The sequence below is a fragment of the Amblyomma maculatum genome, chromosome 10 (genome assembly GCF_055883805.1).
Source record: "Amblyomma maculatum isolate TAMU_Amacu chromosome 10, ASM5588380v1, whole genome shotgun sequence".
Lineage (NCBI taxonomy): Eukaryota > Metazoa > Arthropoda > Arachnida > Ixodida > Ixodidae > Amblyomma > Amblyomma maculatum.
Genome location: NC_139353.1, coordinates 7,828,411 through 7,841,355, shown reverse-complemented (window position 1 = coordinate 7,841,355; position 12,945 = coordinate 7,828,411). Strand labels below are relative to the sequence as shown.

The 12,945-nt window shown below is 48.1% G+C and overlaps 1 protein-coding gene across 1 annotated transcript in view; it reads left to right on the top strand.

Annotated features, from left to right (window-relative positions):
- The window catches only part of CCT4 (chaperonin containing TCP1 subunit 4), a 39,583-nt gene extending 26,638 nt beyond the window's left edge, over window positions 1-12,945 (top strand). Inside the window, exons 6-9 of the mRNA XM_084581902.1 lie at window positions 3,778-3,913; window positions 7,749-8,224; window positions 8,738-8,972; window positions 12,655-12,945. Of these exons, the coding sequence (XP_084438028.1) occupies window positions 3,778-3,913; window positions 7,749-8,224; window positions 8,738-8,972; window positions 12,655-12,786 (979 nt within the window). The 3' untranslated portion in view covers window positions 12,787-12,945. The remainder of the gene's footprint in view (window positions 1-3,777; window positions 3,914-7,748; window positions 8,225-8,737; window positions 8,973-12,654) is intronic.

The following is a 12,945-nucleotide window of genomic DNA, read 5'->3' as shown; positions in this document are numbered from 1 at the left end:
GATGTGCAAATGTTGAAATGTTGAAACACCAATCAAATATGAATAAGCGAAAGAAACACCTTAGAATATCTGGTCTGTAAAATATATATATATATAATATACACACACAGTTAAACCTCAATATAACGAAGTCGTAAAAATCGGTAGTTTACTTCGTTATAATGAAATTTTGTTGTATCGAAATTCGTGCCTAGCATGCAGAAACATTACCAAAGCACTTGCCAGTTGCAAGGACTTCATTTTTATTTCCTCTGAAAGTAGTGCATGACCTTTTGCATCTGCTTAGCTGTCAGAGATGGCCTCGCACTGCGTTCATAGGCCCACAGGGATTGCATCGCTTCTTGCTGTCCTGTTAAAGTCTCATAGCGCCGCAGCATGTCAAATGTGTCAAGTGCTTCATGGTTGCTTGAGGCTTCGGCATCTTCGGCGTTAGTGTCACAGCCTGGGTCCTCCTGCGTGTTTCCCCGCACGTCTTGCACGATGGAGTCGTCCGTCCGTCACTTCCTCGGTAGCAACAACGCAATTGTCGATGTAGAGGAAGCCTTCCAAAGCGGCACCGTCAAGAACGGCCCCGCCACTTTCCAGGCATCTCTATGCTTCGATGCTAGCCTGATTGTCTCCCTTGCAGTGTCCAAGTGCATGGGCAGCGAGCATAGCTCCTTCATTGGCCTTGGCACTGTCGCATTCTTCAGGGGCACTCACTCTAGCTGCAACGTTCTCAAACCCGGCCTTCCAGAAACAGTTCTGAGTCACGTTCTTTGACGTCGCCTTCCAGGATGCAGCAAACATCTTCAAAGCTTGAAAAATGTCCACTTTGGTGGGGCGTTTCAAGCGGAGATTGAGCAGTATCTTGTCGATCAACCGACGACTATATGCGCACTTCACACCGTTTATTATTCCCTGGTTTAGCTGCTGAATCAGAGTACATTTCGGCGGGAAAAACCGCAGCTCAGCATTTTTCAGCTCCACGTCATCGACGTGATGGGCGGTACAGTTGTCCATCAAGGGGCAAACACTGCAGCCGTCACGCTTTAATTCCTTATTAAATGCCCGGAGCCAGTCACACAAGATGTCGCGGGACATTCATGCCTTCTTGTTCGAAGTGTACTAAACTTCCAGCTTCCAAGCATTCTTAAAACATTGCGGCTTCTTACTTTTGCCAATCACAAGCGGCACCCGTTTGTCGGTGACATCCATGTTTACACAGAGAAGAGCTGTGATCCGCAGCTTGCTCTGCTTCTCGCCGTGACAGCAATCCCCTTTTAGTGCTAGAGTCCGATTTAGTAGCATTTGATAAAAAATTCTGGTTTCATCCGCACTGTACACCTCTGATAGCTGGTACCTCGTCAGTATTCCTGACATTACCTTCTTTAGACACGTTGGCTGACGTCGACTACCCGGCGAGCTTTCACCATATCATTGCAGTGGTCTTGAAGGAATCCAGCACGAGCATTGACTGGCGTGTCAGCAAGGCACCTAGTCTTTGTTCCCAGATTACTTGGATCCAGTCACTGACTAGGCCACTGTGTTTATCCAGGAATTTTCTTCCGCACGCACGATTTCTGGGGCCAGTGATGTGCTAGGTAGCATCTTGTGCTTGAATATTACATAAAATGCACAGTTTCGTCCCATCAGCTAGAGCACATAACATCACTGCAGCGCAGCTTGGCATTTCTGGTCAGCAGGCTGATTTTGACCCCCCTCCACCCCTCTTTTTTTTTTTTTTCCCCCATACTCTTGTCCATCAGCATCTCAAACTACACTGTAGTCTGGTCGGCATTCCCCACCTGAGACGGCGAATAGCTGTGCCCCTTCCGAAGTCCGATAACATATCGGTGAAAGCTCAACACCTTTTCTTTGTAAACATCAGGAAGCTGCTGGCACATTGTTTGTTGTTCACCGTTGCATCAAAAATCCATGTCATGTCATAAAATGCTGAAGCCATCCACGGCTTGCACGATACTGCATGCAATGTTCATTTCCCAGGCCAGCTTCAGGGTTTCCATTTGAACCCCCACTTTTGAACCTTTTTTCACATTTTGGTGTGGGTTATATGTGAGTAAATACAATATCTGCATACAACGCGAGCGAGGAAAAATTAGTAAAAGTATTTATTTGCACTATATTTTGCAGTTGCCCCGCAAGCCGTGCGCGCTCTCTGCTTTTGCGTCCACCGCTAACCCGCACCAGGTGTCAAGTATAGTGCTACGCGCCTTCATGTGCCAGTGCTGGTTCACTCTCCTTCTCGCGCCGACACGCTAGATCGGAGAATTTCACACACACACTAAAAAGCGCAGCTCACATTCGCCCAGGCAGTCATGAAAGCCAAAGGGTCCTCGGTTTCTTCTAAAACTAGTAGGCCGCTTCCAGCTTGGACATGGCACGGCAACCCTCAAAGGCACGCGACAGCCTCGTAAGTGTTCTCGGATTCAATGCTTTCGCGGTCGTCTGTGTCCGGTGCGTCATTTGCCGAAAGTCGCTTGCTAAAAAATTACAAGGGTTCAACGCTGATGAACCAAATATTGAGCGAAAGCATTAGCTGCGGGTGACCGAGCGTTCTTCTCTTTTTCTTCTTCCTCAGCCCACATATAAATTCCTGCTTTAACCAAGCCGTATGAACGTGCCTTAGTGGCCTATAAGGGTAACGTGAATGCCAGGTTCCTAGCAGGCTGATTCTGACATAACCGTCCCATGTGAGACGAGAGACCCACGTTGGCAGCTCCTGCCAGCCCACGCCCTAGTGTTAAGTGGGGTGTGATGTCACAGCGTCACGTGGGTAAGACGTGGCTACCGGCTGCCCTACGCAGAAGGCTCGAAACCTAGAGTAGTATTGCTTTCGCAATGAAACATCTTGTCATACCGCATTCGGTATCCCTCATGTTTCGAAGAAGCGACTGACTCGCTCCTCGGGAATGCTAGTCAAGCTTCCGTGATTTGGCTGTAAAGCGTGGCCAGCATTGCTGGAGAGGGCCATGAGTGCGATCCGTGCAGCATGCCGAGTGAACCTTTCCCTCATTGCTATATCGTGCGAGGTGCGATCGACTTCCTTTCGGTTGCATGTGCATTGGGGGCACCTTGGTCGCAAAGATCGCGGGGTCAGCGTGGTGAAACCAAAACCATAGAAGCAATAAGCCGACAGCACTGCTAGATAGTCCCTCCCCTGGCTGGATGCCTGATGCTGATGAACAAGGCCAGAACTGTGAATTTAGGCTGAAATTTGTTTGTGTCTACATCTAATGCAAGCCAGAATCTGGTATGATAAAATGGGGCGGGAACCTCGTAATATATGCAGGCTTTTACAGTATATCAGTATTTCAAATAACAAGCATATTCAATACGTAAATTTCGAATATTTGCACACCCATCGGTAAAAATGGGTGCAAGTTGACCCCTGGCCTGGCGTCCAGCTTCCTCAGGGGGTGAGCTTGGAAGAAGCTCCGCTAACCCCACTGCGCCCTCCGGGGAACAATCAGTTTCGAACACATCAGCCTGCAAAGGTGGTTTGGTTCGAGTTTTGACACCACATAGCATCACAATTTATTGGCGCATTTTGTGGTTGCAATAAGTATGTCTGCTCCAAAACTATGGCGGAGTTTTCATGAAGCAGGCATCATATTTTTTACCTTATTGGGGCAGTGGAACAGTAATGCACCTTTGACGGGAAATTTTAATATTCTCCTTCTTTGGTTGCACCCAATAGCATGTTTCGCTGTGTATCCGCGTGAAAGAATTGGGTCAGTGTGTGGTGGCCTGCAGTTGGGTATGTACTTGTTTCAGGGGCACGGTGGAGGACACTGAGCTAGTGGATGGCCTGGTGTTCACACAAAAGCTGGCCAGCAGTGGGGGTCCCCATCGAGTGGAGAAGGCCAAGGTTGGGCTTATCCAGTTCTGCATCTCCCCTCCAAAGACAGACGTGAGTTGTTCTCCTGTTGACTTTGCTTTGAACTCTCCGCTAGGGGAGAAACAGATATGGTGGACTGTAAACCCGCATATAATATGAGGTTGTTTTTTTTTTTCTGATTTTATTGTCATATTTCCGCCTTCTATTACAGTTGAACCTGGCTGTAACAAACCTCTATAACGAATTCCTGAATTTAACTAAGTTTTTAAATTCCCCAATGCCACACCCATTGAAGCCAATGTTGACCTCTATGTAACGAAGGCATTGCGGCTGTCAACCTTGATGTAATGAACTCTCAAAGCTGATCAGTCATTATTTTTCGAGCTTTTACTGAAAATTTGGCTGAAGAAATGCATTAATTTAGTGAGCATTAGAGCTCTAAGAAGCCAGCAGCTACATGAACGCCTGTAATCACAGAATTTAAGCAAATTGGTGATGATGATGATGATGATGATAGTATTACCTTCTAACGCCGCTCCGTGGCTAATGCAGCAGCCTCCTCAGGCGTTGGTTGTGTAATGCAACACCAGGTGACATTAGTGGCTGCAGTTGATTTCTTTTTAGGTACTGTACGTGCATGTAGCACATGCAATTTTTGCGCACATTGTGCATTCGCCATCCTGTCTGTTCTGCGTCTTGTGCACGTCTCGTGTGTCTGCGGATTTGCGGTGTTGGTTCGCCCTACATGTTTCGGAAGTGCTAGACCAGCCTTTCTGCCTGTATTCATGGGGCTCCACTTGTATCTGTGGTGTCAGTTCGTCTTGACGAGTTCAATGGCCGGAAAACGAAAAGTTTTGTCATTTCAAGACATACTTGCCATTTTAAATGCGGTCTCCGCGGGCAAGAAGAAAAACTTCGCCGCTCTTTCAACATCCTAGCGAGCACCCTGTCAACAATTTTGAGTGCGGAAGAGAAGATTAGAAGTGCAGTGGAGTCGGGAACAAAAGCTAAGAAAAGATTGAAACTCAACATATAATGATGTGGACAAGGCAGTGTTCACATGGTTTTTGAACATGCGAGCCAGGAATGTGCCCATAAGTGGAGCGATATTACAACAGAGGTGAAGGGTTTTGCGTGCATCTTGGGCCATGATGACTTCAATGCAAGCAATGGGTGGCTACAAGGTTTCAAGAGCCGGCACAATGTCATCGGGAAAGTTATCTGCGGCGAATCTGCCTGTGTAGACAGCGATGCTGTTGCTTCGTGGGTGGCTGACATGCTTCCTGGAATACTGAGTCGCTTCGAAGCGGCTGAAATCTATAATGCCGACGAGATTGCTCTCTTTTATCAGATGCTTCCGGGCCACACGCTAGCACTTAAAAGAGATGACTGCCGCGGCGGAAAGCAGAGCAAACTCCGCGTAACAGTTCTGCTGTGCACCAACCTCGATGGCACTGACAAGCGAGTCCCGCTAGTTGTGGGAAAAAGTGCCCGTCCCAGGTGCTTCAAGGCGACGAAGCGTATGCTTGTGAAATACACGGCGAACACTAAAGCGTGGATGGCTTGGGCAATATTTTCTAAATGGCTGAAAGACTTCAACCAGGGTGTCAAGTGGTAAGGCCGTCAAGTTTGCCTACTTCTGGACAGTTGCGCTGCGCACCATGTTGAAGGCCTGCAGCTGTTTCACATCGAACTGCACTACTTCCCGGCTAATTGCACATCACTAATACAGCCGCTAGAAAAAGGAATAATCAACAGTTTTAAATGCTGTTACCGGTGCTGACTGATACAGAAGCTTCTTCTGAACATCCGTCTGGAACGGGAGCTGAAGATCGATATTTATTAGTCAGTTGAAATGCTTGCTGCCTCCTGGCAAGAACTCGTGGCAGAAGTTATTAAGAAGTGCTTTATGAAGGCAGTGATTGCAAAAAACGCACAAGATGGTGCCGACGACGAGGAAGAAGAGACTTCAGCTTCATCCGATGTGGCCGAAGCGTGGGATGAGCTACGCAGCAAAGGTGGTGTCCCCGACGACGTCGACCTGAGCGACTTTTTTCTTTTTGTTTGCCGACAACGCCGCCCCTAGCTGCGGAAGAAATTAATGATGAGGCACTTGCCGAAAGTGTGCATGTTTGTGATGATGGTTTCTGCAAGCCAGATCTGTGTAAGGTGCGGACCGCGAAGGAAGTGAATGCAATCGATGTATTGCGCCGTTTCGTCGGCTCGCGGGACGACGAAGGAGCATTACATGATTTAGCTTCATTTGAGCGCCATGTTGTGCCTTCGCTCGCGCGGAAACAAGCAGGGATTACGCAGTTTTTTACTGTAAAATAAATGCCTGAAGGGTGAGTTCACCTTCACTGATATCTGAAGCCTTTCGGTTTCGTTTCTGCATCATTTGTGCGAGCCTTCATACAAAACCTGCATGTAACGAAAAATTGCAAACTTTTGCCAACTTCGTTATATCCAGGTTCCACTGTATTTGTGGATCCGGCAAATTTCAGCCTAAATTCGCAGTTCCTGCCTCATTAGCATCAGCATTAGGCTTCCAATGGGAGGAGGTGCTGTTAGTGGCGGCCGACTTTTTAAATGGTTTTTCAGCATGCGAGCTCGCATCCTAGTCGGCAGCTCGTGGGCCGCATGCTGTCCAGTGTCCAAGCTGGAAGCTGCCTACTGATTTTAGAACAACCAGAGGACCATGTGGCCAGGGTGAATGTTAGCTGCTCTCCTTGCGTTGCGTGCGAAATTCTATGACTAAGCTTGTTGGCGCAAGAAGGGGGAATGAACCAGCACCGGTACATACTGGCACTGTTCGACGCCTGGCGTGGGGTGGCGTTGGACGTGAAAGCGTGGAGCTTGTATGCCTTGCAGGCAACTGTAAAACAATATTATTAATTTGCAGGTGGTATTGAGGTGGCCACAGAATAAGACAGGATTAACCCTTTCGCTGTTGAGTGTTTCTGGCCGTGACGCACGCCTGGAACCAGCATATCAAGGAACGAGCATAGCGATTTATTTTTTATATGATTGCGATACAAATAATATAGTCAACAAAATATGCACATTTCTGTGTTCTGCGGGTGTTAACACCATCTTTATCAGCCTGATTATAAATTAAATAAATGAGGATAACATAAAACAAAAACTGTTCGGTACTTCGTGAGAGTCCGAATTCAAGCTCAAATCGTATTTATAATAAAAAAAAGCCATCGCTCCAGTCCACTGTCGAAGGTCCCGTGCGGTCATCAATCTGAAAGTAACCGTGCACATTCAGTGGCCCGTACAACGGAGAGAAATGGCACGTTGTAAAATCAAGATGACAGAGGAAGATGGAAAGAGGCTAAAACCTCCTTTGCTGCTGCTAGCTGCAAGCAAGGGCGCAGCAAAAGAGAGCGAAAGCAGCAATCGAGTCATGTGTCCACCTATTGGAGAGGCAACAGCGCGAGCCCCTGAACGTGACGCATCGTAACAGACACACCAACAGAATAAAAATAAAAACTTGCAAACCTGTGCAGGATGGCAGAACAACCCTTGAACCCTTAACCACACGCACACGCCACGGGACTCGCGCCGCATGATCGCTTAGCGCGCGCCCCTAATCACAAAAGGTGGCGGGGGTGGACGCAGTCGCTCTACACTCTTCAGTATATACGTACCAACACAACGCGGGGCAAAAATAAGAACTTGTAGAAAGATTTGATAGGTGGCGCCGCCTGTTCAAGCACGCCAGCATCGCTCTCAGGCGCGGAATTTTGAACGCACGATAGAGAATGTACCGGTACGTCGGTGACACATGGGGGGGGTCACGAAAACGTAACGGTATGTTCGTGACAGCGAAAGGGTTAATTGCTATGCGGTGGGTGTATAGCTAGGCTTACACAAAGTCTTTATCTTTACCTGTACACAGATGGACCACCAGGTGATAGTGAGTGACTATGCAGCCATGGACCGGGTGCTGCGCGAGGAACGGGCCTACATCCTCAACATCGTCAAGCAGATCAAGAAGACTGGTTGCAATGTGCTGCTGGTGCAGAAGTCTATTCTGCGAGATGCCCTCAGTGACCTGGCCCTGCACTTCCTGGCCAAGATGAAGATCCTGGTGGTCAAGGACATTGAGCGGGAGGATATTGAATTTGTGTGCCGCAGCCTGGGCTGCCGGCCCATCGCCTCGCTCGACCACTTCGCGGTGGATGCTCTCGGCTCGGCTGAGCTGGTCGAGGAGGTGACCACGGGCAGCACAAAATTTGTGCGGGTGACTGGCGTGGCCAACCCCGGCCGCACAGTCTCCATCCTAGTGCGTGGCTCCAACAAGCTGGTGCTGGAGGAGGCCGAGCGTTCACTGCACGATGCCCTCTGCGTCGTGCGCTGCCTCATCAAACGCAGGCAAGTGCTAAAATTGTTCTCTCATGCCGGGGTAGTAAGCAAGCTGCTTTCTATGGCAGTTGTAGCAAATGTGCAGAACTAGCTGCAGTCGAACCTGCATATACGAACTTGCAGAAAAGAAAAGCAATAAAGACGCCTACGAGTGGGCAGGTAGCCTTCACATTGGGGGACGCTGCCCTGTTGGTTGACCCTACTAACCCTTGGGTTGCATGGTGCTGCTACTTTTAGGTTAGTAGTGTTCCCCATAAATTCTAAAGGTGCCGTCGTTGGTGCATGCATAGTAGTGCCCTGCTTTTACATGATGAGTTCTGCTTTTATATGATGAGTCATCCTGTAATAAAATGCTGCAGCTGGTGTTACTAAGCCCCTGGCTGATCTTCAGTGTCACTCATTGAAAGTTCGCCCTCATAACAGAGGTACTTGCCCAAGTTTAACTGGACAACAGTGCTGTTTCCACCCTTAATGGTGCAACAGGCAACAGCAAGTGCGAACTTCTATCCCCTGTCTCTGCAGGGCACTGATAGCAGGTGGTGGGGCCCCAGAAATGGAGGTGTCCCTGCGGCTTGGAGAGCGGGCGCGCACCTTGCGGGGTCTCGAGGCCTACTGTGTGCAGGCATTTGCTGAGGCCTTCGAGGTGGTGCCCTACACACTGGCTGAGAATGCGGGCCTGCACCCGATTGCCACGGTCACGGAGCTGCGCAACCGGCATGCCCTGGGGGAGCGCGATGCGGGCATCAATGTGCGCAAGGTAATGCTGAACACTCACTGTGGAGGGTAACACCCTGTTAATGAGGCAAAAACTACTTGTAGGCTAAAGGACTATAGACACCTCATTTTTCGGTTCGTGTTTTATCATTTGTAATGATGCCTAGGACATTACCTACGACTGCTGAGTAATTTATTATAGAGTTTCGGTTTCAACAGCCGAGTGATGGTTGTGACGTCACACTCAAGTCTTGGTCATGCTAGGGATCAAAATAGCGCAATATATAATCATTGCTACACACTGGCTGAGAATGCGGGCCTGCCCTCGATTGCCACGGTCACAGAGCTGCACAACCGGCATGCCCTGGCCGAGCGCGATGCAGGCATCAATGCGCGCAAGGTAATGCTGAGCACTCGCTGTGGAGGGTAACACCCTGTTAATGAGGCGAAAACTACTTGTAGGTTAAAGGACTATAGACACCTAATTTTTCGGTTCGTGTTTTATCATTTGTAATGATGCCTAGGACATTACCTACGACTACTGAGTAATTTATTATAGAGTTTCGGTTTCAACAGCCGAGTGATGGTTGTAACGTCACAGTCAAGTCTTGGTCATGCGAGGGATAAAAATAGAGCAATATATAATCATTGCTGTGTACAGTAAAACCTCATTTATCTGGATCTCGTTAACTCGTACTTGCTGTGTGGTTTCATAAAAAATATGTGTAGTTCTATGGTGTTAAAAGCTTGTTAAGGACAACTTCGAAAGAGCTCGGCGACCCAGAGGTTCGACAACCCCTTGCCGAGCGACGGAGAAGCCGCGGAGAGTCCGACAAACAGGAACAAGGCGAGCAACGGCGTGAAAAGTGAGCTTGCTGCAAAGAAAGTAAACACTACCAATCATCGTCATCATCACACTGGGAAGCATCCAGTAATCTACTGAACGCTACGGAAAACGACGGGACAGCTTTACTTTTTTGCTTTCTTAATTTTGTGTCAGTGTGTCAGCCCACGTTGCGTGCGAACAGGTGCCCATTGCGTTTGTCACCTGTGCTGGTGCATTATCACTGCAGTCACGCTCCATGGTTATGGCAGCCGCCACCTCAGCGAAGCGGCAAATGATTTGGAAAGGTGAAGATACTGAAGAAGGTCGGCGAAGGTGTTTCTCAGCAAGAGGTAATGAAAAAGTATGGAGTGAAAAGGAGCACGTTAAGCGTCTACATAAAGAACAAAACAAAAATTTCCGGAAGCATTTGACAGTGGCAATTCACTGGAACAAGAAAAAGGCTGAAGACAGCAGCACACCCGGAACTGGAGACAGCACTGCTGCGATGGATCGCAGATATGCGTAATGGACAGCTTCAATTCTTCAGCAGGCTGCAAGATATGCAGTCAAAATGAACATACTCTTTCAGTGCGTCTGAAAGGTTCGCGCGTTAAAGAAAGGCATGGGTTGACCTTTAGAAACGTGTGCGGAGAAAAGGCAGCGGTGGATGAGCGTTGCATAACCGATTGGAAGACGACCGAGCTTCCCCAATACCTGGCTCGCTAAGAACCAACAGATATCTTTAATGCCGACGAAACAGCCCTTTTTTTTCAAGGCCTTGCCGGACAAGACGATCACATTCAAGGGTGACCCATGCGTTGGAGGCAAGAAAGCAAAGAAAGGGTCACTGTGCTTCTAGCCACAAACATGTTGGGGACAGAGCGCCTACCACTTCTAGTAATTGGGAAGGCAAAACAACAGAGGTGCTTCAAAAACATTCGCCGTCTGCCTGTGGACTATAAATCTAACAAAAAAGCCTGGATGAAGTCTGACATTTTGCAAGCTTAAATGCAGTAGCTCGACCGCCGCTTCTCTGCCAAAAACCGCAAGGTTTCGTTCGTGGTAGATAACTGCAGCGCACAGACTAGGGTGACTGAGCTGCAGTGCATCGAACTCTTATTTCTGCCTCCAAATACAATGGCTGCTCTGCAGCCACTGGATCAGGGCATCATTCAACATGTCAAAACCAAGTACCGACGACATGTCATGGAATGGCTGCTGCTCTGCAAAGAGGCAGGTCAAGAATACGACTTGAGCCTCCTCAGCGTGATCCATATTTTAGTGCATGTGTGGAGCAGCATGTCGACGGAGGTAATAGTGAACTCCTTCCGACACAGCGGGTTTGTCCACCATGGTGACCGTGATTTACCTCCCGAGGCCACTCTAGAAGGCACTGAAAGAATGGACGACGAAGTGGATGAGAGCCGGTTGGAGTTTCTCCTTTCTCCCGATGTCCAGCTTGCCGACTGCATTGCAATAGACGATGGTATTGCTGTTTCTGGCATGCTAACTGACGATATCGTATCCGAAGTGCTTGACGGCGATGAAAATGACTTTTCTGGTGATGACCGTCACAACTAGCCATCGCGGTGTCATACAGTGCAGGAGGCCGCTGATGCCCTCGCTGTACTCGAGGAATTATGGTGTTGCTGTTTCTGGCATGCTAACTGACGATGATATATCCGAAGTGCTTGACGGCGATGAAAATGACTTTTCTGATGATGACTGTCACGACCAGCCATCGCGGTGTCGTACAGTGCAGGAAGCCACTGATGCCCTCGCTGTACTCGAGGAATTCTGTGTCACAGCTCGTGACAGTGAGTCTGTGCGCAGATACCGGCGACGAAGCAAACCAAAATAACGCAGTTTTTTTTCGTGAAATAAAGGTATGTATATGCGCAGTGCATTTTTCTGTTGTTTTCATGGTAAATTGGATAATCCGGAATTTGGCTGACATTTTTGCCGGTCCCTTGCAATCCGGATCAACGAGGTTTTACTGTATTGGAATTCACTAAAATTATAAAGCCAGCTTGCCTCAAGAACAGGATTCAAGACAAGTGAAGAATGAGCGATTATATCGCTGTTTTTTCATGCTAACAAAACCGGAACTGGTGACAAAAAAAAATTTCACTTGTAAATTATTTAGTGGTTTTAAGCAAGAACTGCATTCGGATTGATATACAGTAATAACTTATGCATCATTAACAAGAAGGAAAATCCACCAAAATTTGGTGTCTGTAGTCCTTTAAGGAACATCGTTTTTATTTTCGATACAGTCATCATAGTGCAGTGACATTGCAGTGTCCACCACACACACATGATGATCTCTTGCCATTTTGCCTTAGGACACTTCTGAGTTTTATGGTGATCTGCTGCGCATGGTTTCTGATGCCTGTGTGGTTGGACTGTTTCAGTAATTGCACTTCAAGTAGGAGCTCTATCTTATTTATCAGTCATACCTCTGCATGCAGAGATGTTGTATCTGAAGTTAACCTGAGAACAGGAGCTTTTGCGCAACAAGCATGCCAGGGTAGTTGCAGTTCATTGTGTTCAAAGGAATGACACACTAAGTTTGTGTGCTTTCCCTCACAGCTCCAAGGCCTCTCCTGGGCGCTGCTCAGCCTAGTGGTAAAGCCACTTAAATGAACACTCGGTGTTATTTTTCCTCGCGATTCTTAGTGCATGGGCAACGCTGTTGTATCGTGGAGTCGTCGCTGCGGCCGAGCGCACTTTACTATAACCGATTTTTACCGAAAAAGTCTACTATAAAGGGGGAAAAATGTACAGTTGTCTATGGAAGATGAACTGGGACTTCAGTTTCACTTTTATTCCTGGAAGTTCTTGTTAACAAGATGATGCTCCCCATGCAGTGTGCAAGTTTGGCTCTTGAACAATGCAGGGCTCTGTAACCAACATCCTGGAGGAGAACGTGGTGCAACCACTTCTGGTGTCAATGAGCGCCATCACGCTGGCAGCCGAGACAGTACGCAGCATTCTGAAGATCGATGACATTGTCCAAACTGTGCGCTGAACTCTCTTCTTCTCTCTGGCGCTACTTCAAGGAGGCAGCAGCTGGGCTGTGCCTTCCATCTCCTCACTTCTTTCAGTGCAGCGAAAGAAAGGAAAAGAGTGCTCTGTCATGGCAGCCCAGCTCCAAGGGCAGGCCCAAATAAATGTGCTTTCAGAAGGA